Source organism: Sebastes umbrosus, chromosome 7 (assembly GCF_015220745.1).
Source record: "Sebastes umbrosus isolate fSebUmb1 chromosome 7, fSebUmb1.pri, whole genome shotgun sequence".
Lineage (NCBI taxonomy): Eukaryota > Metazoa > Chordata > Actinopteri > Perciformes > Sebastidae > Sebastes > Sebastes umbrosus.
The window spans coordinates 26,963,128-26,988,194 of NC_051275.1; the positions used below are offsets into that span (position 1 = coordinate 26,963,128).

Sequence of the window (25,067 nt, forward strand, 5' to 3'; positions counted from 1 at the left end):
AGCCTTCACAAATGGGGCAGCAGCCCAAGCCCATTGTGTGCCTGTGGAGAGGTGCAAACAATGGAACACATCATTGAAGCTTGCCCGCTCCATAGTCTAAAAGGAGGGTTAGACACCCTCCATACAGCAGACCAGGAGGCAACTGCATGGCTTAAGGACTTTGCATTCGCTAAATAAAAAAAAAAGTATTTCATATGTATTCTTTTTGTTTCATGTATTTCTTTTTTATTCATTTATATGTTTATTTGTTTAATTATTTATTAATTTATTTTTTATTGACAGACTGACTGACCTATTGGGAAAAAAAATGAAATGGCTTTTCACGTTCATCAGATTGGTGCTTTTATTTTGAAGTCAGTTCCTACTCGCTCTTACCGTAAAGCCTAAACTACACACACACCGCAGAACAACGCGGTTGCTGGCTTGACTGCTGTTTCTCGAAATTGAAGACTGGCTTGACCACAATCCGGGCGGGACTGAGAAGTGAGGGCGGAGTCGAGGAGAGAAACTGAGCTGCATAAAGTCGGAAATGGGACAGTCCTTCAGGGTGAAGCAGTTTTCTAGTAACGTGTGTTGTTTTCTAGTCATGGCGATAACTCTGTGTGCTGTGTTCATACTTGTAGCTTCTCTTTACGACTGTGGTGAGTAACTTTAACTTTAACTCTAACCTTCTGCCAACATGTTTGTCATTAAACTGCAGTGTACTGGATTTTCTGCCCATGTCAAAGCTAAGGTTAAATATTAGGTAACACTTCCTATATATTTAAACAGGAAATCAAAACACAGTTGTGTCTCTGCCCTCTCATCTACTGATCCTGCACACCTGATGAACTCATAATGAATGTGGTGATGGAGGCTATGTGGAGGACAAAACGGAAAGAAATGTGTAAAGAAAAGAATACATAAATTCAATAGGTTTGAGGAAATGAATAAGGGGTGAAATGCAAAGGGGAAAATCGTGCAGAAATAAATTAATGCATAAATAAATACATTAAAAAATAAATAAATAAATACATTTCGAATTTAATAAAATATATATTTTGTCACATTTGATCAATTAACTAATGGTTACATTTATTTTTAATAATTTTGCTACATTTAATGACATTTATTTAAAAAATATAAAATAAATAATTATAATAAATAAAATTAAAAATGAATACAAATAAATACATAATAAATAAAAGGGAAATATTTAATAAATAAGTTTGGGGAAATAAATAAGGGGTGGAATGCAAAGGGGAAAATTGCGCATAAATAAATTAATGCATAAATAAATAAATACATTTTAAAAATAAATAATAATAATAAATAAAATAAATACATAAATAAAAGGGAAAATATTAAATAAATAAGTTTGGGGAAATAAATAAGGGGTGGAATGCAAAGGGAAAATTTTGCATAAATAAATAAATAAATACATACATTAAAAAATAAAGTAAATGAAAAAATAAATACATAAAAATAAATAAATACATTTCAAAATTAATTTAAAAAAATGTTTGTCACATTTTATCAATTAACTAATGGTTACATTTATTTTTTTAAATATTTTTGCTACATTTAATAACATTTATGTATTTATCGAGTCATTTATTTATTTATTTATTTTTGATTTTGGCAGGTTCCATCCTCTATAAGAGGCATATGGTTGTTTTTCTTGTGTTCTTCTGTTTTATGTGAATTATTGTATATCATGTTGTATTTTTATTGTGCTGTGATTTTGTATGGCTGCTACCTTGGCCATGTCAAGTTTTTTTTTGCTTCATTAAATTATTAGTTTGATACTTGTTTTTTATAAAAGCACTAAGGAAATAATAAAATAGTTTTTTTGTGTGTTTGTAGAGGGGGACCTGCGCTTTGCCTCCTACTATGGAGACCACATGGTGCTGCAGAAGTCTCCAGAGAGCGCTGTGGTGTGGGGTTACGGCCCTGAGGGTGCTAACGTGACCCTCTCTGTAACAGGACCAACAACACAGAAAACCTCACCTGTCACTGTGACAGAAGGTGAGTGCAGCCAGTTATTGTCAGGTGGTAAGTTTATACTGAAGAGGTCAAACTGAGTGATCCTGACAGCGACTGCATTATGTTTTCGTCCGTCTGTACGTACGTCCATCCTGTCCATTTTTGTGAATGCGATATCTCAGGAACGCCAGGAGGGAATTTCTTCTAATTTGGTACAAACGTCCACTTGGACTCAAGGATGAACTGATTCGATTTAGGTGGTCAAAAGTCAAGGTCACTGTGACCTCACGTCTGTTCCATTCTCGTGATATCTCAGGAACGCCGTGACTGAATTTCTTCAAATTTGGCACGTCTTCGTGGATGTATAAAGAGAACTGTATACAGCGTTGGCGGCGGGCTAACATTCATTCCTATGAGAGATGCTCAGTGGCGAATGAAGCCAAAATGGCTCGACTGTCGAGTGAAAGTACCAAGATCATCCGGCAATCTTCCACGTCCATTGGGCCCATAGAGCAGGCGCAGTAGCGTTTCCTTCAACTTCGCCTCTCCGCTCTCGGTCTCACGCTCATTCACATGAGCAGAGGAAGGAAAATAACTCTGGATTTGGCTATTAGTGCATTTTACAACTTTTAGGACCTAATGATTTAAATAAGGGCTATTCAATTGTTCGTTCTGGGAGGTTGATTTACCTAAAAAAAAAAACGTATCCTCCGATTTACAGACGTCTCTTTCCCAGTGTAAGTCTATGGGAAAAAGCCTTTTTGGGCCCAATGACATCACGTGACGGACATGGAAGTTGTTGTATCACCGTTTGGCCCCTACAAAAATTTGCTTGAAAGCCCGGGGGCTTGATTTGGACTCAAGGATGAATTGATTATTCTTTAAGTCCTAGTCATAGCTTTTGTTGTGTAACCTAACAACTGTCAGGACAGTTATGGTGTGACCTGAAAAAAAGAGGAAGCTTGGAAGATTGAGTCAGCCTGTTTCCTGTTTACTTCAGATCATGTTACCGTTTTTAATTCAATAAATCAGGATTGCTCTCTCTATACTGACTCTCCACTCCTCGATCCACTTACGGCCCTTCGAGTAAAATTAATCAATTAAAAGTCAAGTCAGGTCAATTTTATTCATCAAGATGCATCAGAATCTGCACACCCCTCTGTTCTTAGACCCTCTACAAAGGGTCAAAGGTTAACAGCTTTCACTTATTCATTTGGTCACTGTACTGTCACCAACCAGCTCAGGGAATGTGACAAGGAGGGAGTGCACACACAAGAGATAAGGTTAAATAGACTGTATGTTAGTTTTTACACGTATAAACGTTTCTAATCATTTTTTATTGCCAATGTGTGAACAGGTTGTAACCTAACCTAGAAAATGAGACCTTCCACGACTTTTCCTCTATCAGCCTGGAGACCGCTTTTAATTATAATTTTTATTATTTCATTTAAAAGGGATCATGTACAGTTTAAAACATAAATGTCACCATTTGATGCACCGTACCAGATTATAGCTTTAAGCTCATTCACATCTGTAGTCCCTTGGCAGGTCAAAACAAAGAAACATACTACAGTCACACAAGAAAGAACATACAAAACGCACGATACACAGCTACACACAATAGCACATCACAAAGCAATTATGCTTGTCAAGTAAAAGCAAGTCACGAAGACGGATGTTGGAGTCGGAATAGAGATCAGTGAGTGCAGAGCTGAGCAGCTTTCAACAGACGTTTTAAGTTGTTTTTTGAAAGTGCTGATAGAGCTGCAGCTCCTCACATCGTCAGGCAGGCTGTTACACTGATTTGTGGCCTTAACAGAAAAAAGCTGATTGCCCTAATGCAGTGCCGCAAAGTGGTACAGTACAATCTAGCATAGAAGATCTTCTTAAGGATCTAATAGAATCTACTGAGCGAGATTGTCGGCTGCGTGTGGAGGGAGAGACAGAATGCAGAAGGACCAGCTTATACAGCCTAAGGGCCCCGGTGAACCTTATCAGCTGACGACCCTCCCATCTCAGATAAGACAATGGGAGGGGCGTTTACAGTCTCTGTATCTTTATGACTGTTTTTTACAGGTATCTGGCGTGTCACCCTTGACCCTGTTGAAGCTGGTGGTCCCTACACCGTGAGAGCAGCCATTGAGAACAGCACATCCACTTTGACTGATGTGCTGTTTGGAGATATTTGGGTGTGTGGAGGGCAGAGCAACATGCTCTTTCAAACCTCTCAGGTAGGCGTCTCTCCGATCAGCCCATTCATGGTAACAAAAATGTGCAGTAGAAGTCTGTCTGTAGGGCCGAGTCTTGAAAGAAAATGAGGAAGTTAGTATCAATTAAATTGGCTTTTTATTTTTTTCATTTCTGCAACAGAATTGCTGTAATGCATCAGACCGGCAATATATCATCCACAGTAGGCTCGCATGACCACGCCCCCTTTTGGGGGAAAACAATCCCTCATAGATGGTGAACAGAGTAAACAGAAGAACTTGTAACATGTCTCCAAACTTCTACTTTAAACAAACTGCTAATAGTAATAATACTATGCCCATGAGTTGCTGTGTAGATGGTTGCACCAACAATACATTAAAAAATGCTGATCTCCAGCTGTGTCCTAAAAATATATATAATAGAGGGGCTTTATGGCTCCGAGCTACAGACCAGACCAGCATTGCTTCATTGCCGAAGCTGCGCTCCATTTTGGGGGAAAGAAACTCGCTGTCACAGGAGAGAAAATGCCAAAAAGCTGTTGTGTAGCAGGTTAACCGAGGCTTTCTCACTGAGATTTGAGGCACATACGACATGTTAAGATTCACTGTCAGTGTCGAAAATGGCTAAATGATGGCAGTTAATGTGAGCTTGAGTGGGAGCCTGCTGCAGTAATACAGTCATACATTAATGTTATAGCAGCATCTGTTGTCTCCAACTAAATCTGAGCCTATAGATCAAACAGTTAGCTATTAACAGGTAAGTTATTTACAGACAACATTTAGCCCAATGTTATTCAATCATATATGTAGAGATGTCTGGATAAGCAATATCCGGCCACTGTGTTAGACGGGGGAAGACTGAAGGGACATGACGGCAATCAATCTTAATTTATTAAGGTATCGCAAATGCTCACGTTCAGGCAAGATCGCAAAATAATTATTAGACGTGTATAAAACAAATGTTTGTTTAACAAGAGACGAACGCATACAAACACGTCAAATTGCATTGATATCTATGGGCTCTTCGGTTTTCTTTCCTCTAAAAGGGGGCACGACCTTGACTTGTTGCGTATGTGCCGGTCTGATGTAAAGTCCGAAAGGTTGAAGCATTCCAGATGTAAAGAACTTCCTATTTCATATGTATGTATGTATTTATTCATATTTTAGTGTTTAATGAACTTTTATTTATTATATAGATTTTCAATGCGTCAGAGGAGCTGGCCCTCGCAGCGAAGTATCCTCATGTGAGGACGTTTATGGCAGCCATGAAGTTGAGTAAAACTGAGCAGACTGATTTGATTGCAGTGGCACTTCCCTGGTCTGTGCCGCCAACAAGTAAGCAAGTATATTTATTTATTCATGGAATTGTTTAAAGACGTGTTTGTAGCTAAAGGTTTGGGTTATTAAACTGCAACTGAGCCAGGTCTAAATGCTGTGTAATAGAAAAATGCATATACTGTATATGTTCCTAAATCCAAGCTAGTGGTTTGTTATGGTTACAGCACAGGACATTATAGTACTGTATAATATAATCACATTTGTATTTCCAGATCTGCCCGAGTTCTCTGCAGTGTGCTGGCTCTTTGGACGTTACCTGTATAAGGTGCTGCAGTACCCCATAGGACTGGTGGAGTCCTGTTGGGGAGGCACACCCGTTGAAGTCTGGTCATCTTCAAGAGCACTGCAGCAGTGTGGACTCCTGGAAACTAACAGCGGGTAAAGATATGAAAATAAACACAATTCAGCTAACCTACCACCTGATGTGTATGGTAACTGATTTAGGATGCTTACATATTTATTTTCTTTGTCTTGTCTTTTTGTCTTGTCCTTTTCTTTTTTTTGCTCTCAATGGAGAGCTCTTTTGTAAGAACCCAAAAAAGTTTGCTTGCACTAACTGCACTGTTTGCACATTGAAATCTCTCAGTCCTAAAAACAATTCGGTCTTGTGGAACGCAATGATCCATCCGCTGCTCAACATGACCATCAAAGGAGCCATCTGGTACCAAGGTAAGACTACCTGCACAGGTATCAGTTAGTATAGCCACTATAGACTTCATATAAGAAGTGGATGTAGTCGCCGTGACGTCACACATTGGTTTGTGGACTGCAGTTTTGAAGCCTCAAGTTCGGCATTTTGGCCGTCGCCATCTTATTTTTTTGCAACCAGAAGTGACATGAGAGGGTGGAGCTAAATACAACCGAACGCTGAATAAGACATTTTAGGCAATCAAAATGTTACAATTAACTTTTCATGAACTCAAAGTTGTAAGATGAAAACACAGACAACTCCCAGACTGGACAACGGCGTGGTAACGACCTGGTAACCACAAGGTAGCCACGCCATAAAGCAGTTGTTCCCAACCTGGGGTCCAGGTGCCAGAGATCACAGGGGGTGCACCAGGATTTGTCTAATCTGAGGTTGTCAAAATTAGATTTTCACATGTATAACTAAAATCATAATAACACAATATTTAAAAAGATATATTTTTTTGCTACTCAGTAGACCACATTGTGTTTAAACCTGGTATTTATGCACAGTTGCAGATAAAGGCTTTTTTTTAGGCTACACTAATATTATTAATATTAGATTCCAGTGGCGGCTGCTGGTAGGATTGTTTCCGACTCGTGTGATCCAAACATTTCCAATAACTACAGAGCATTGTAAAGTCCAAAAGTCAACATTTACTGAAGGAGGATAGATCATTTCCAAAATTCATGTTTTTAATCTAACGAAATATTCTGCTTCAATCCATATTTCTTGGCATTTAGCCTTTCAAAAACAACATTTTCACTGCCGTCAAAAACTTATTTATTCTCTTGCTGGCTGCAAACAAAGGGAGGCACGCACCTTTATTAACGGGGCGGTCTAACAGCACCATAAATTACATTTATTTAACACAATAACAAAATCTATTTTGGCTCTTACATTACAAAAAAGATTATATTATGCATCTGCATTTGCTTCGCGAATCCATCAAGACGTCATCACTTTACTGAGGTAATAAATAAGTAGGCTCATTTTCTCATAGACTTCTATACAATCAGACTTCTTTTTGCAACCAGAGGAGTCGCCCCCTGCTGGCTGTTAGAAAGAATGCAAGTTTAAGGCACTTCTGCATTGGCTTCACTTTTCAGACCCGGATGTTGCCCACTGAAAGCCACATGTATGTCATGCATCTATAAACCTTGTGTCGCTTTCAGGTGAAGCAAATTCCATGTATCATCAAGAGAAGTACAACTGTTCGTTCCCTGCTATGATTGATGACTGGAGGATGGCGTTTCACCAGGGCTCCGGAGGGCAGACGGCTCAAGACTTCCCCTTTGGATTTGTCCAGGTATGTTACTTTTAGTATTTTAGTTTAAATTTGCACAATAGAAACAAGTACAGATAATAAGAACACAATATGTAGAATTAGATAATTAAAGCCCCCCCGTGGTTGTATCAAAGAAGAGATTGTGGCAGTCAGCAATACGTGCTGCTATTTTGCCACTATGTAGGTAAAATAAACCATAGAAAGCTTTTGCAAACATCATTTTGGAGTATTGTAGATCTATTCCAGGATTTTCTTTGTATTTGCAGCTGAGCACCTACGAAAAAGGCACCACTAGTGACGCCTTTCCGAACATCCGCTGGCACCAGACCGCAGACGTCGGCTTCGCCCCGAATCGCCGGATGCAGAAAACCTTCATGGCAGTGGCTTTGGATTTACCAGATGAAAAATCACCCCTTGGCACGTAAGGATTCAATCCATGATGTTTGTTCAAATTATAAGAGTGATTTGTTTTTTGTTTCTTTTTTTATACTTTGTGTGATATGTTCATATCGTTCATAGATTTCACAAAAAAGACCCAGAGTAAAACGGTTTCATTTGATGTTTCTTCTGCTGCTATGAGAAAGCATGATCCTTTTATTATTTCATATAATATATTATTAGTCAATTACCGTTACTTAATTTAAAAAAAGGCCCATTTGTTTTCCGACAACTTTTCGTTCTTATTGATTTTATAAATGACCTTTTCCATACTAGATATGTCTTCGACTGTTTCCAGACACTTGTTTATCATGGGAGGGTCCAATTTTATTTCCAGCTTTGTCTTGTTTGACTGCTGTAATTCTCAGGATCCAGAAAAAGAAAACGGCTGTCAAAGTTAACGCGATAACACAAATTTGTTTGAACGCCACCAATTTCTTTAACGCATTAACGCAACTTTCAGGTTGTAGCGAGCTCAGTTTTAAAGCTAGAGTGAAGATACTCATATGAAATTACGCTCCAAACGTGCGCTAAATTTTGACGGGGAAAACCTGGGAAGGCCATTTTCAAAGTGGTCCCTTGACCGAGTCTCCCATTTACAGACATGCCCACTTTATGATAATCACATGTAGTTCGGGGCAAGTCATAGTCAAGTCAGCACACTGACACACTGACAGCTGTTGTTGCCTGCAGGTTGGGCTGCAGTTTGCCATGTTATGATTTGAGCATATTTTTTTTATGCTAAATTCAGTACCTGTGAGGGTTTCTGGACAATATTTGTCATTGTTTTATGTTGTTAATTTATTTCCAGTAATAAATATATACTAGATATAATATAATAGATTTGCATAAAGCAAGCATATTTTCCCACTCCTATCATTATAAGAGTATTAAATACATTTTGAACAGATAACCGTGCGATTATTTTGCGATTTTAATCGGTTGACAGCCCTAAATTCCTTCTTTTGTAGGCTTTTGGGATATTTACCCAGGAGTATATTGTGTTTTTTTTAGCTACCCCGCTTTCCCAAATATCTGTTCTATTATGTGTAAGATATCTGACCAGTACGTTTGTATTTTTTTACATGTAAAAAATATTTGTTTTTTGTTTTTAGGATCCATCCTCGAGACAAGCAGGATGTAGCCTACAGACTGACACTGGGAGCGAGGGCAGTGGCTTATAATGAGAAGGACGTGTCTTTCAGTGGACCGTTCCCCATCTTAATCCAGCCCACTCAGACGTACGTCAACGTCACCTACGACCAGGAAATCTCCGTCACATCGTCTAAAGGCATTTTTGAGGTAAGGCTGGCAGCGGTACGGTCGGTGTGAGTTATGTCCCATATTCACCTGAGGCCTGTACTATGAAGCAGGATTTAGGGTTAGCGAGGTATCTTCAGAGTTAACTCTGGGTTTTACGTACTACAAAGCTGGATCACTTCTCACCGGGGCAGATCGCCATGGTAACTTATGCTGAACACCTAACCTGCTCCAGAGCAGGTTATGTTCCAGAAACGAGATCAACTCGTATAAAAGCACCGCCTACTGACCAATCAGAGCTCGGTGCACAGATCATGTGATGATATTACACAAATACAAATAAATTACAGTCATAATCCAGGCTAAGAATAAAACAGTTTGAATTGACAAATGCAGGAAGGACAGCTGGCTGTATGCTTATCGCTTTGAAATATGTTTTTATATTTATTTTTTCACTTGCTCTTAAGTCTGTTTCACACTGCCGGAGAAGAGGACGCAGCTGAGAGAAGGATGAAATAGTCACACATGCCACATTGTTGTCAAAGAGTGTAATGAAGTGTAATCTATTCATCCATTATATTTTGAAAGCCATTTATACTTCACTGCCCCATCTAGACGAATACATCTGACTTTTGAGTGTATGAATCTGTTAATTTACGCATTCACACATTGACAATTTTTTCTTTTGCCAGCTGTCCTTCCTGCATTTGGCAGCTTCAACTGTTCCTTTTAGTCTGGATTATGTGTTTAACTTCTTCGTATTTGTCTAGTATCATAGTTTGCTCTTGGTTTATAAAATATGTCACTCTGCTGACAGTAGACTTGTCTATGTTTGTGATTGCTCATATGCTGCAAACACCGCCCCTTTCATGTGAACGTGCTCGTAGCCAGATTGAGAAACCCTGGGTTGATTTACCAAGTTATTAACCACCGCCATAGGACCGCTTAGCGGGATCTCGGTTGTTAGGGTTAGTTAAGCCAGATAAGGAGAAGATACCCTGGGTATGTTGAACTCGCTTCATAGTACAGACCTCTGCTGGCTATAGTTGATGTTCGGTCTGATAATTCGTTGAACAAACTAAATTCTTGTTAAATAAATAATATATATATTTTTTTCTTATATCAAGATCTGTTGCTCAGAGATTCAGACTCCATGTGGTCCTAAGTCTCGCTGGGTTCCAGCTCCCATCATGCATTGGGGTCCGACAACTGTCCAGTTATCTACCAGTTTGTGTCTGCTCACTGATGAAGTAGCTGCCCTCCGATACGCATGGAGAGACTGGCCCTGTGACTTTAAAGCCTGTCCAATCTACAGCGCCAGCAGGATTTTACCTGCGCCTCCTTTTATCGCCAACCGCCGTTCAACCAACGGAAACCTGGAGCTGTGAGAAGACAAAGTGATGAAAGACGTGTCTTTTTGTTTCTTTAAATCAAAATATGGAGCCAGATTTACCAGATCGTTCAACAAGATTATTGACACTGAAAGTGATAAGACAGTGGATTGTTATTGTGAGAAATTAGCTAAACTTAGCAAATATTTTTGTTTTTCAGACATAAAGCTTTTTTAAAGGGAGGGATTTTTTACTTGACTATCAGTTTGTTTTAATTTCTTCCTTGTTTAGATTGGTTTGGGTCGGTTTAACTCTAGACAGTCAATTTGTGTTAGTAAGTAAATCGTCTCAGGGGCAGTGCCAGATCCCACGAAACCGCCTGTAGTTCATGGCATCTGGATTCCAAGATTACCTTAACACTTATTGTGTGGTCAGAGTTTTCCTTCATCATCCACACTTAAGTGCCTCATCTCATCAGAATAACGGTACATGAATAATGTAATGTCTTTGGTTGTTTTAATTTTTTTTAATTTTTTTTATAGAGATTATTCTTGTTTTTTTAAAGTGCCTATTGGAGCTTAGAAACTCTCATGGCAGAAGGGTATATATAATTTTGATTACACTGTTTACAATCTATGCACTGACAAACAACCACTGCCAATAACAGCTGAACTGCATGTAGAAAAGCATGACAAACGTTTTATTTGAACAAAACTCTGGATTTACAACACAAATGGTACTTTATACATTTTTGTGTGTTTATACACACACACTTTTAACATAATCTACACAAATAAATGACAAATCAACTAAGTGTGTGTGGGTGTATTACATTCAAAGCCAATGCTTTTACTTCAAATTAAAACAGATGGAAATGCAATGAAATTATTGATTATTCAAACATGATCTACTGTTGTTTAAACTGGAATTATTTTTTAAACTGCAACTTTAAGTCAACAGTTAAATACCAATGCAACAGTGTGTCATGCACCAAAACTTATATTATTATTATATATGGGAAGGAAAGCATAATAAACCTGTTTTTCACTTTTTCTGTGGAATTCCAAATTAGTTAAAAAAGGTTAATGTCAACTGGAACTCTTTTTAAAACCCAACACGTGTTTACATACATACAAAAATGGAACTGTCAATAGAGAGGTGTTGGGTTTATGTTGCTATTGGCACCTTAAGCATAAAGTTAACTCAACAGCCACATCCAGTATATTAGCATCAACCATGCTAGCACACCTCCCCAGTAATGCTGTCTGGGCAAAGAGTATAGAAGCAAAGAGACGCTAGATGCTGCCATTTTGGACTGAAAACGCCAATGAGTCCATACCCATGGATGTATAAAGAGACGTCTGTAAATCAGAGGATAATTGTTTTTTTTTAGGTAAATCAACTTCTCAGTACGAACACTTAAATATTCCTCATTTAAATTGTTATGTCCTAAAATGTTGTAAAATTAACTAATGGCTGAATCCAGTTATTTTCCATCATAAACGTGCATCAGACCTACGGGACTGCACCGCCCTGCACGCTCTTATGACATATCCGGTTCTGCCAGCTTCCTGCTAGCTGTCTGCGGCTGTAATAATGGACATATTGGCTGTAATTCATCACTTTTATGATCTTATAATACACCCATGGGCTGTATGCTGTAAGCTTGTACCGTAGTGGATGTATTAACGTCTCTGTTCCCAAACAACCGGCTATCAGCCAGTAGCTAGTAGTGCTAGTAGCATGACATTAACAGAATTTAATGTAATTGTAGGCTATTTACTAACACGCAGGGCACAACCTCTTATACATCCATGGTCTGTGGTCTATTGTACATCTATTTTGGAGGTCCTTGACATGAAAAAGTTTGAGATTGCTCTAAAAATCTGTGTGCTGGATTTTTTTAACTTCCATTTATGTCCATCGCTCACTTTATGCTCCTCTGGGAAGCGACTGGGCAAAAAAGTTTAATAAATAAATATTTATACTAGTATGCATATTTATATATATTTTTTTTTGTTCAACACAGACCATTTTGGTAGAGATATTAAAATTACAACAATAGAATAAAATTAATTTTGTTTTACTTTTGTACGGCACTTTGTAGCAGACGTAGTCGCTTTCAGTCCAAAATGGCGGAGGCATAGCTTTGCTGCTGGGCGCTGACGTTGCAATGGAACGACCAATTGACTTTCACTTCTTAGCAATATACGTTCTTTGGTCTGGGATGAATATCAAAGGTTTGAGTCACCGTACACTTCTGTTTCCTGAAGTACCGAACCAGGATGGAAAAGGTGGACAAACATTGTCGGCTTTGAAAGTAAGAGTGAAAGTTCTCGAGAATTGAGGTCACATATGACCTCGCACTTGTCGAATCAGGAGCTGAAATATGAGGTGGAGGGCTTCATGGTCGGGGAGGTCAGGTGGTGCTGATGAGAGGAGCTAGGGGATGGTGGTGCCTGTCCTGAGGAAAGACAGATGGATAAAATAAATAGTAGAAGAGTCACTGTCAGTGCTGAGCGACCGTCATGTCAGCATTAGAAAATACAAGAGATAACAAAACTAGAAGTACTGTGAAATATTTGGCATTTTGGCCATGCTTTTATTTTGAAATCCTAATACTTACACACTGTGACTCCTGTAAGAGAGTGCACTTTTATTTTTCAGCTAACCTAGCCACATTTATGATATATTATTTACAGTAGAGGCCTGGAGGAGCAGTTGGTTAAGGAGGGTTATTCACACACACTCCCGCAGAGCAACGTATAACTGAGCAGCTTCACTGCTCCGCTCAGACATTTTGACAGCAAGAAGACACAGTTTTTATTTGTTTCCCCACCAAGGGATTCTAACCTGTGATGTCCTAGCCACAAACCCAGCTGTTAAACCTGAAGGCTACCCTGGCTCATACATGATTAATGGACACATAGGAACCAGCCTATACTGCTTGTTTAATAAATGCAATAATCAAGGTGCTGTAAATGTAACGGGCATAACAAAACATGAGGTAATCTACACTACAGCCAAGATAAACACATCGGCAATATGGAAAACTGATATATATATATAGCAACCTGTTATGTGCTCCGTCTTGATGTTGTCTTCAAAGCCCTGGTGTCTCTGGTAGGCCTCAAAGTTGACCGAGGCGTCGTCCTCTGATAGGCTGTGAGGAACCTGGCCGTCACTGCTGCGACACACCTCAAAACGTATCCATCGGTAGCTAAATAAAAACAAAGAAAAACATCTATTCATTCAGAAATCTAAATTCATAGTGAATATAAGCTGGTTGAACCTTTGTGTGTTCATTCATTCATTCAACCTTTATTTATACTCGAGAGATCATTGAGGGGCAACCCTCGTTTACATTGAGTCGATTACAAAACAAAGAAAAGGAAAACAGAACAACAATGAGATATACAAACAGAGAAGATGCAGTATCATTATAAAAATAATAAAAGCCTTTAAAACTTGGATTAGGAAAAGTAATTTGATAGATACATTCGGATATTTAAGATAAGCAGAAGTTGGGAAATTAAAATTTCTAAAATGTCCAAAAGGTCTGAGTGAATTGATTTTAAGGAGTTGCTGTATTTAGTTCCAGGAGTCACAAGCACTAACATTAAAAGCAGTTTTTCCAAGTTCAGACGTAGTTCGCAGGAGACCGCCAGTAGAGCGTGTCTGATAAAACCCTTCTGAGTGACGGCAGTTCTGAGAGGTTATATGGTAATTTACCGGTAAGGGCTTTATAGATAAAAAGATACCGGTGAGTATCACGTCTCTCTTGGAGAGAGGACCACCAGACCTTGTCATATAAAATACAATGATGTGTACCACAGATATCACCGGTGATAAATCTCAAGGCAGAATCATAGACCGAGTCCAGAAGTTGAAGAGGATGCGTTCCTATAAATCACTGTAGTACAAAACTGACACGAAAACGTCCTCAACAACACTTTTTCTACAAAATGTTTGAAAGATGGTTTTATTCCTGTAGAAATAGACAACCTTTCGAGTTGGCACACAATATTATGGATGTGAAATTTGAATGAGAGATATTTTTATTCTTTGACTCTCAATCAGAAGTCCGTTCGCAGTAGAAATATTTAGACCAGTATAGTCTATAGCAGTGATTCTCAACGTGGGGTCCATGGCAGTCTGCCAGGGGGTTGTCAAATTCATTCATTTAAATCATCATATAATTTTTTTTACAAAAGGCTTCATAGTTCAACAAATAATATTTAAATGTACAGTATTACAGTTCATAAATTACATTCTGATCTAACAAATCTATAACTCTTGAAAAATCTGCAAATGTGTTTGATGTCTAATATCTTTCAAGTACATTCTCTGGTTTTGTTCTTTCACATAACTAAGATTATAGAAGTGTAAAACAACAGGCTATTAAAACTATTCCAAGGGATTCTCTATTTTGTAAGGGGTCCATGGCTGAAATAAGATTGAGAACCTCTGGTCTATAGCTCTGGCTCTGAAAAAAACGTTGTTTTATCAGCATTTAGTATAAGTCTTAGGTCTTTAAGAGCACCTTGCAGAGTGTTAAAGGTACAGTAAAGGTGTGTAAAATATACCAACATGATTGGAATATATTATATCATTCAATGTTTAATATAATAGAATATTTTCTTTATATCTTTCATCTTCAGTTAGAAGGTTTATGGTTAAATAAATACTAGATAAATCAGGTTGCAACAAAATATAAATTCACTCTGCATAACTAAGTCCACACGTTTCCTTAAATGTTACTCCTGACTTGTCAATGTTTACTTTCTAAGGAAAGTTTAAAATTATTCAATGTCTTGAAAGATCATCATATTAATGCTTTGCATCTGGGAAAACAGGTTGGAAAATATGTTACAGTTTATAATAATTATTGTAATTAAATGGCCCATCTGTAAAATCCCCTTTTAGTCCCGGTGGACTGGTTTTCCTAAAGTTACCACACAACCTACAGTAAGTTCTTGTTTCAGTAATGAAAACATTACTGAGTACAACAAGTCTTGTGCTTTACAGTTGAAGTCTAAGATGAAAACAAATCTCATTCATATCTTTAAAATGATAGTGTCTGCGTGCTAAGTGCGTGTTGTGTGTTGAATTTACTTGCTACATTTGCGAGCTCCAGGACAACTCTGGATGAGGTTCTGGATGGTCGGGTGAGAGAAGCCAAAGAAGTCGGCTCCTGACGGTACGATGGGCGCCACCGACCTGGAACTAAGAAAAGTTAAAAAGTTATAAAATAAAGTTGACTTGGCTTTCTGAAAATATTTATCTTGGACATATGGTGGACTTTTTCTAGACTAACACCAATCATCACAATTATCACAAGCCTTTGTGGTGAACTTTGGTACCTGACAGACGCGATGGCCTTCAGCAGATTTGAGTGGCACGTCAGGGCTGATGAGGCCACGATGGCGTTCTGAGGATCTTCTTCAGGCACAATCTCAAACTGAGGGGACAATATTGGATTGCATGTGTCAAAATCATCTTTATTTTCTTTAATATACTATTTACATCTGAAAACGAGGGTCAAAAGAATGATGATGGACTTGGGTAACGACTGTGTGCGTACCTGTGGACCTGCTCCCCCGTCCTTGATCTGGCAGGTGTAGAGGCACTGCTGTTCGGGGTTTTTCATGCTGGCAAAGACTCGAGTGCTGCAGAAGCCAACCGGGTAGATTGCACACTCATCATGGAACAACATCCTGTCTGTGATGATCTGAAGAGCAGCCACAAGTTTACATTAGGTAAAACACACTTTAGAGAGGCTGTTATAGACATTATTTATTTAGTGAACTCCCATCTAATGGACAGTAGGGATGGGACGATACAGGATTTTGCGGATCGCAATTTTCATTATAAGGATAATTGTTAATATCCTCACAAGGGACTCAAAAGAGCTGTCTAGCTCGCTATCATAGCAGAGAAGTGAAGAGCCTGATTTTAAGAAACATAGGGATTATCATGTAAGAAAGAACAGACTCACACAATACTGTTATTTTGTATTTATACATTATTTAAGCTATGACATGTGAGTCAAACCGGACACTGACCTCTCCCAGGCTGTAGACGGTTAAACCTCCCAGTACAATGGGGAAGACGGGACGACCGGACGAGTCCAGAGGGATGGGCTGCACCAGTTTCCGAGACCCGTCTGCGAGCTTTCTCTTCTTCGACATCTTCTTTGGAACTGAAGAAACATGAGAGGATAAAATAATGAGTCTTGTAAGGTGAATGTAAGCCATTCAAATCACAAATATACTTGACCGTAGAACTCACGTTCCTCCTTCCCATTTTCCCTGCCTCGCTCTTTCCTTTCCTTCTTGGGTTTTTTAAGAAGTCCCTCTTCCCCTGTTGACACCACTGATGCCAGGTTGTGACCCCCAGAAAGGCCAGAAGCCCCCGCAGGGCCTGAGGTTAATGCTGCAGGCGGCACCGGTGGATGAGAGCTTGAGCTGGGTGTTGGCAGCATCTCTCCCTCTGACAAAGACTGATACTGCAACAACGACTTCAGTAAAAACCTGGAAATGAGAATTAATATGAATATCAATGATTCATGTTTCTTTTTTAACCTTTTCCACTTCAGCCCTCAAGGAATGGAAGAGGTTAAAGGTGACATGACATGACAAAGGTGCACAAAGTGGCACTTGACTATCACGAAGCCCCACTTTTTAGAATCACAACAGCACATCCATCATGTACAAGAGCAAAAACCTGGATTAATTGAGATTAATAAGAAGGTCCTTGCTGAACACATACATTTCTAGAACATTATAGGGAGCATAAGCATAGCTGAAAGATGTCCACTCACCTCCGCTCCTCCTTAGCTCTCAGAAACTTCTCCTCCAAGTGGGCAACTTCATCACAGAGAGCTGCATTCTCCTGTAACAGTATTATAACACAGATAATTAAAGAGGCGTGCATCTAAACGGGTAAATGTTCTCACCAATAACAATTTGACAACACCATACCATATGTGCATGATGTGAAAGAAAACTTAAAATATATATGACTAGTCATAGCTTTTTAAGAGTCAATAGTTTACTCACAAATATCATGGTGCGGGCAGCTTTGCGCAGTCTGAGGTACTTGAGGTGGTACTTTTCATTTTGTTTCTTCCGAGGACCTCTCTTCATCTTGGTCCTGTGCTCTGAGGAACTGGTGGGCGATGGGAAGGCGGGCGCCGAGGCTCCTGAGCCAGAACTGGAGATGGTATTGTGCTGCGGAGAGCCGAGGAAAGACTGGGTGGTGAAGGCCTGCAGGGCCTGCTGCCTCTCCTCATCCGTCTGTGAGGAAACAGAGGAAGACAGAGATCTGCTCATGTGCACCAGCAGGACCCGAGGCAGATAATGCTTGTGTGTACGGAGGACACAACCTGCCAAAATAAAAACATTGACTGAATAAATAAATTAATTTACTCGATAAATAAATAAATATGCCATAAAATGGATCAAAAATAATATTAAAAACAGATATAGGCATTAATTAATTCATAAAATGTGACATAAATTGATATTTCTTTTTTACTCTGTCCCCATGATACACGTTGAATGACAGCCAACTCATTTGCATAATGAGGCAGAAATGCATAAACAAATTTATAAAGAAAAGAATACAGAAATAAATAAGTTTGGGGAAATAAATAGGGGGAAAAATGCAAAGGTAAATCATGTATAAATAAATAAATAATTTAATAATGAATAATTAAAAAGAAATTTAAAATAAATAGAAAATTATTATATATTATTTATTTAAAAGTTAATAAAAATAAATAAATAAATGAAAAATTAAATAGAAGAGTAGATAATACAAAGGTAAATAAATAAAGAAGAAAAATTAAAACAGAAAAATCAATTTATGTCACATTTTATCAATTAATTAGTGCCTACATCTATTTTTTATATTATTTTTGGTACATTTAATGGCATATCTATTTATTTATCGAGTCATTTATTTATTTATTTATCTTTTTTTTTTTTATTTTGGTAGTTTCCGTCCTCCGTGTGTGTAGTCTTCAGGATGACAGATGAAAATACAGACTCAAATGTAAACGATAAAACAACACTGATGGAGCTCACACTTAAACTGCTGCATGACAAACAATGAAAGTTACTGAAAACAAAATGTGCACGAGAGCTTCGAAACTGAAGAAATTCAAATACAGATTTTATTTATACTCTGAATTTATCTCAGAACTCCTCCGAGAGGATTCTCCTTTTACAGTTATATCCCTTTTCACTCTGAAACAGTCTGTCAACTCTGCAGCTCAGCTTCAAGGATGTAAATATGGCTACTATAGTAGTTAAAGGAGTATTAAGGGATTATGTAATGCTTACTGTAGCTATAATTAGATATTAGGAGTGACTTCTAGCGTCTCTTCTGGATCATGCAGATGCATTACCCCTCATGTCCTTTAATCAAATTTTAATAAGGTAAGGAGATAAATAGCAGATATGACATTACACCAGCTTATCAGAGTGCCGTATACAGGGCTCAACAATAAGGATTGCCCGCGTGCCTGGGGCAAGTAAAATGCCACTTCGTGCTAATAAATCCAGCAACTCACAACTGGAGCTGATAATGAAAGTAGCTAAGGAGTGAGCCTTCTCGCTTTCGTCTCATCTCTGTTGAGAGTTGCACAACACTGAGAGAAAATGACGGCGGTTAAATACAAAGTTTATGAGCTGAAGCGCAACCGAGCATTACTATTATCCTGGAAACAGGGTTATATGGGGTGGCATTCCCGGGTTTATTTACTTAGATAAAGATTAAACATGACAATTAACTTTAGTCTTTGGTGTTATTTGATAACTGCTAATAAATACATCAAGTTGTAAAGGAGCAAGTAAAGACTGACTTTGAGCAAGTAGATTTCTGACCCACTTGCCCGATCAACATTAATGTTGAACCCTGCATGTAGCATTGAATCTCCACTGCAAAAACCCTGCACCTACCACTTTTAATGAATACAGTTGTATATTATATAACTACAGTTCTGGACCCAGGTCTTGTGTGAACAGCAACGCCTCAGTATTTCTCCATGACCAATAGTCTGGCATAAAAGGTCAAATGCATTTTCAGTATCCCTTTACATATTTGGGTTTTGTGTGAAATAGGCATTAGTGTCCCATTTAACTCACCAGCAGTGCAAAGACTCCGTTTCTGTTCTCAATCCTCTTGAATCTCCTGCTGCCTTTTTGTGTCTGAAACATAATGTGAGACTGAGGCCAATGCACGCGGCTGGAAAAGCCAAATTTGATTCCCCAAAAGCTGGGGGTCATTTTAGATGAATTCCACCATTATTATTAGATACAGCAGGTTCAAGGCGTCGGAGCACAGAGCATCCTTTGTTCTGACAACAGCGCAGAGATGTCTGCCTCTTTTTTAAAGTTGAAGTGAAATAAGGTCAAAGAAGCAGGATGGAAAAACATGGAGAAAGAAAAATAAACAGCAACAGAAATACAGATGATGCATGTACTGTATCAACACAAATGTTAAATGGAGGTGCAGGTTATTAAACTCAACAGCAGAGGTTGCTGTCAGACTGCGTCTTGAACGTCCTCCTTACCTCTCGGTACATGACGGCCTCCAGGCTGGATTTTGCACTGCCAAGGAGAGAACAACAAGATAAGCAGAGTCTAAATGTAGACTGAGGAACAAGTTTACTCAAGAAATTCATGATTTGGCTTAACATATGAGCGCAATGGGCAATAATATGTGTGGTAAATTGAGAGAATTGCTGTACTTGGATTGAACAAGCCCCCTGTCGATGATTCTCTGTTTAATCTCCTTTATGTGCATGGGACGTCCAGCTTCTTCCAAGACAATCTACATGAGAAAAAAGGAGGAACAAAAAAACACTATCACAGCAGTTGATTGTGTTAAATGTTATTAATAACATTAAAGTGAAATATGATGAATAAATAGCAGATACCTGTGCAGCATCCAGCCATGTGAGGTTTGGCTTCTCTGCTATTTCACTTGGTGGTTCGCTGCAAATAGAAAAAAGTTTGGTATCATCCAGTGTAGCATTATTACTTGATTTATTGGCACTTTGGAAATCATTACTTGTGAAATCAAAATTTTAGGGCAGATATCGATCCATATTTCAATAAGTAGTAAAACAGCAAAAGAAAATGAATAATGCTGGCAACTGCGATTGCGCCGTAGGAGGTACTGTGTATATATTTTGAATATTGTGTGTGATCGCTTGATACCAAATGATGTGACTCAGCCAAAAAAAGACAGTTCAGAATTGCAAAGCACTTCTCCACTGTTGTTTAGGAGACAGTTTGGTATTAAATCATTGAATCAAATCTGTTTTATAATGTGATTCCCTGTGAGCACAAAACTACACCCAGTGACTATACACTCTCATTTTGGCACACTTTGGAATCCAACTACCACAGCTCTGACCCCAGACGCATGTTGAGTGGATTATACTGCATCACAGACTACAAAGAGAAAAACATAGACATTGTTCTGACACTGTTCTGGCAGAGGTGTTCACCAACATTTTCAACCTCTCCCGGAGTCAGTCTGTGGTCCCCACCCTCTTCAAGACATCCACAATTGTTCCTGTCCCAAGAAACCAGTCGCCTCTTGTTTAAACAACTACCGCCCTGTCGCACTGACATCAGTCATCACAAAGTGCTTGGAGCGACTACTCAAAACCCACATCTGCTCCTCTCTTCCCGACACCTTGGAATCTCAGCAGTTTGCATATAAACCAAACAGGTCCAGGGATGATGCATTCGCCTTGGCAACACACACTGCACTCACCCACCTGGACAAAGGGAATACATATGTGTGACTACAGCTCGGCATTTAACACTATTATTCCCTCAAAACATGTCACTAAGCTCGCTTATCTTGGACTGAATATACAGCTTCCTGATGGGCAGGCCCCAGGTGGTGAGAATTGAGACTGTACTGCAAAGCACAGCTAAAATGTCATCTTTAAGTTGGCTCGGCTCACGACACAACCATCCTGGGTCTCCTCTCGGACATTGATGAGACGGCTTTCAGAGAGGAAGTGAAGACACTACACAGCTGGTGCCAGGACAACAATAGCATTTCAAATTCCTCAGTGTGCACATCAGCGAGGAGCTCTCGTGGACACTACACACGGACACAGTGACTAAGAAAGCTGGCTAGTTGCTCTACTTCCTGAGAAGATTGCAGAAGTTAGGCATGAACGCCAGCATCCTCACGAACTTCTACAGGTGCACCATCGAAAGCCTGCTGACGGGCTACATCCCAGTCTGGTACGGGAACCGTTCTAACCACAGCCGCAACGGTCTACCAGACATTCAGGACATCTTTCATCAGCGATGCCTGCAGAAGGCACACAGCATCATAAAGGACCACAGCCACCCAGAACACAGTGAGATATCGGGATGAGATTCTGCAGCCAGTGGCGATCCCATATCTCCACAATCTGGGACCTAACTTCATCCTCCAGGATGACAACGCTCGCCCCCACAGAGCCAGGGTTATCACAGACTACCTCCACAATGTGGGAGTAGAGAGAATGGAACGGCCTGCCAAGAGTCCAAACCTCAACCCAACTCAACACTTGTAGGATCAGCTTGCGGGTGCTGTACGTGTTAGAGTGACCAACACAACAACCCTGGCTGACCTGCAACGAATCCTGGTTGAGGAATGGAACGCCATCCCACAGCAACGTGTGACCAGGTTGGTGACCAGCATGAGGAGGAGGTGCCAGGCTGTTGTGGCTGCGTATGGATCTTCCACCGCTACTGAGGCTTCTGACGGTGGATTAAATGAATAAAGTGTAAAATTGCCAATATGTTTTGTTTGTTCCTTGTTACTGATAGAGTTCAATCATCCAATCCACCAAACAACTCAAAACAAGAGTCGACACCAACAGGAGAATACACTGTTTACCATTGGCAGAGCATTTTGGCAAATTTTTCTTGGGCGCTCCCCACATAATCAGCTGTGCTGCTCATCCCACAAATGCATGATCCTTACAAGTTGGACATCATTGTGAAGGTAAATAAACAGGCTTTCCAACGATGTAAAATACAATGCCAATTAGCATTGTAACAACAGAGAAATAATCCACCAAACACAAGTTTCCAAACTTTTTTTTTCCAGTGTATATATGTTGAACAACCTCTCCAGAGTCTCTGTGGTCCCAGACAGACTTGCAATGCTGTCCAGAGCAGGAAACAGAGAGTAGTTGCCCTGTCCATCAGCCTCCATCTCAGATTCAAAAGTGTTGAGTGAATCCATAAGAGACGGGGACCTGCAGAGAAGAAACATTAACACATGTATTATCTCTTTATGTCTCATCTAACTGACTCACATGTTCCTCCTCATGCACACAACTAGAATAACATCAGCAACACAGAAGCCTGCATCTTCAGTGTAACATTAGAGAAGCTGCTGATTGCTCAAAGCTGCTAATAACATATTATAAATAGAAGAGTTTAAGGTTCAGCTAGAAGTAAACAAACTCACCTCAGTGCAGCAAACCCACTTCTTTCAGTTCGTGCTCCGGTTTGTTTGTTTCCGTCGTGTGTCAAACCGGAACCTTCAGTCGTCTCATTGTTTACACACGGAGTGGATAAAAGCTAACTACTTAGCAGGAGCTTCAGTCGTGATAAAAACTACATCTTTGTATGGAAAAAGAATATTGTTGTAATATGTTAAAAAACGAGAGTATATGGACGGGAAATATGTAAGTAGATAGAGGAACTAAAGTCAGTTGCTCGCGTCGGACATTTTTTCGTGGGAGCATTTACCGGATATCCGTTTTTTTTCCTTCTATTTTTCTATTATTCATTTACAAACATTAAGGCATTGTAATCTAAACACTTATAAAATAACATTAATATCTAAAGTAATATAATAACAAATATAAAAGAGGGTAGAAAATAATTAAAAGAACAAAAAAATAAATGCATAAATAAATAATAATAAGACTGCACTCTTCCATAACAGCTCTAGGGGTCATCATCATATATGTTCAGTTCTTCATAAGCTCTGAGACACTTTGCATGTTGTCCTTTCATTAGTCTTAAAGCACTGAGATGATTGTTCACAAGGTCCCTTTTGAAAACGAAAAATAGGGTTTTCATTTTCCTCCATTTGGATGCATGGATGAAAAAATTTCTACTTTTGTCATTTATTTGACAAAATTAGATAATTTGCAGATTCTGATTATTAATACAAAATAAAAATCAACTAATAAATAATGATATATTGTTATGGATTAAGATACCTGGCAGTATATAAAGTAATTAAAATTAGCCCCACATTTACCAGCTGCAACATTAAAGTGATGAACACATTAATGCATCAATAATTATAATCCAATAACATAATTATTCTGCAATAGGTACTTTTACTTTTGTTACTTTAAGTATATTTTGATGCTAATACTTTTGTACTTTTACCTAAGTAACATTTTGAATACAGGACTTTTACTTGTAACAGCGTGTTTTTACACTGTGGAATTGCTACTTTAACTTAAATAAAAGATGTGAGTACTAGTTTTCTGCTTTTAATCTGAACACAAAGTTTACAAAAGCTATTTTTTTTACCTTACTGTTGATAGGCTATAATTATATTTAGATTTTAGGCATATTCAATCGTTTCTCAACTGCAAATCTTTACATCATTTCTGAACATCATTCAAGCTAAAATTTGACCCTTATGCTATTTTAGATAACGAGATAACTCCTTGGACATTGAAAACTCTGGCGATTTGACTAAGAATTTGTGTCATTTTCTGATTAATATCTGAGTGTAACGTAACATCAAACCAAAATTCACATCAGTGAAAGAATGGCTCAGGATGATGTCATCAGTGCAAGATTGAATCTATAAACTGCACTTTAGAGAAGCAGTCGTCTGTGTTACAACATATTAAAGTACCAAAAAAAAAAAATCTAAATTGGGTGTATATTTCTCTATATTTACTCTGTTATTGAAGTAAAATGTAACTAAACCCAGTCAAATTATCGTTCAGGTCACAGGATATCTAGAAGTACTAAAGGATCATGTTTCTCCATTCGGCGTTTTGTATGTAGAGTCCTGTCATAGCTGACCTCCACACACCATCAGTAGTCGAAGGACATTGTGCTTCTGCTCCGGCAGCCGTTAACTGAGAACTTTGTGATCCGAAAAACTCTCCTTATGGTCAAGATAACGCCCCAAAACACATTCTCTCAAAAATGAGTTTCAGTTTTTCCTCTTTCTGGCACCTTCAGTGTTTCCAAATACATTCTTCATCATGACCTACAGTAGCCTATGCGGTGTAGACTTAAATGTATGTGTGGTTGTTTTATGTGCAGAGAACAAAGAACAGATTACAGGGAAATCTCACAGAGCATATACAGTATATGCCAGACTTACAACCAACTACAAAGTCTTTTAAATTCATGCTGACTGTTAGAAATGAGGACAAACTGAGCTCATTTGGCTGTCACCTGAGAAATCAACATCTCCAAACTAAATTATGGTAGAATTATTGCCTATTGTCTCTCATTCTGACATGGTAGCAGACA

General features: G+C 38.8%; 2 protein-coding genes across 2 annotated transcripts; one reads left to right on the forward strand and one right to left on the reverse strand.

Annotated features, from left to right (window-relative positions):
- The first annotated feature begins 396 nt into the window (after positions 1-396).
- siae (sialic acid acetylesterase) lies at positions 397-11,328 on the forward strand. Its single transcript, XM_037775558.1, has 10 exons — positions 397-641; positions 1,846-2,007; positions 4,042-4,196; positions 5,369-5,507; positions 5,723-5,888; positions 6,097-6,179; positions 7,374-7,507; positions 7,753-7,907; positions 9,040-9,226; positions 10,312-11,328. Exons 1-10 carry the CDS (start codon positions 530-532, stop codon positions 10,570-10,572), a joined length of 1,554 nt encoding a protein of 517 aa, XP_037631486.1. The 5' UTR covers positions 397-529; the 3' UTR covers positions 10,573-11,328.
- Positions 11,329-12,425: 1,097 nt separating this feature from the next.
- On the reverse strand, positions 12,426-23,205 carry tbrg1 (transforming growth factor beta regulator 1). The gene is made up of 15 exons (XM_037775557.1): positions 23,017-23,205; positions 22,670-22,801; positions 20,462-20,519; positions 20,273-20,355; positions 20,096-20,132; positions 19,668-19,730; positions 17,577-17,813; positions 17,339-17,409; positions 16,807-17,048; positions 16,581-16,717; positions 16,100-16,246; positions 15,879-15,976; positions 15,631-15,741; positions 13,590-13,735; positions 12,426-12,979 (listed from the first exon to the last, which is right to left on the reverse strand). Exons 2-15 carry the CDS (start codon positions 22,786-22,788, stop codon positions 12,891-12,893), a joined length of 1,638 nt encoding a protein of 545 aa, XP_037631485.1. The 5' UTR covers positions 22,789-22,801; positions 23,017-23,205; the 3' UTR covers positions 12,426-12,890.
- Between the last annotated feature and the right edge of the window lie 1,862 nt (positions 23,206-25,067).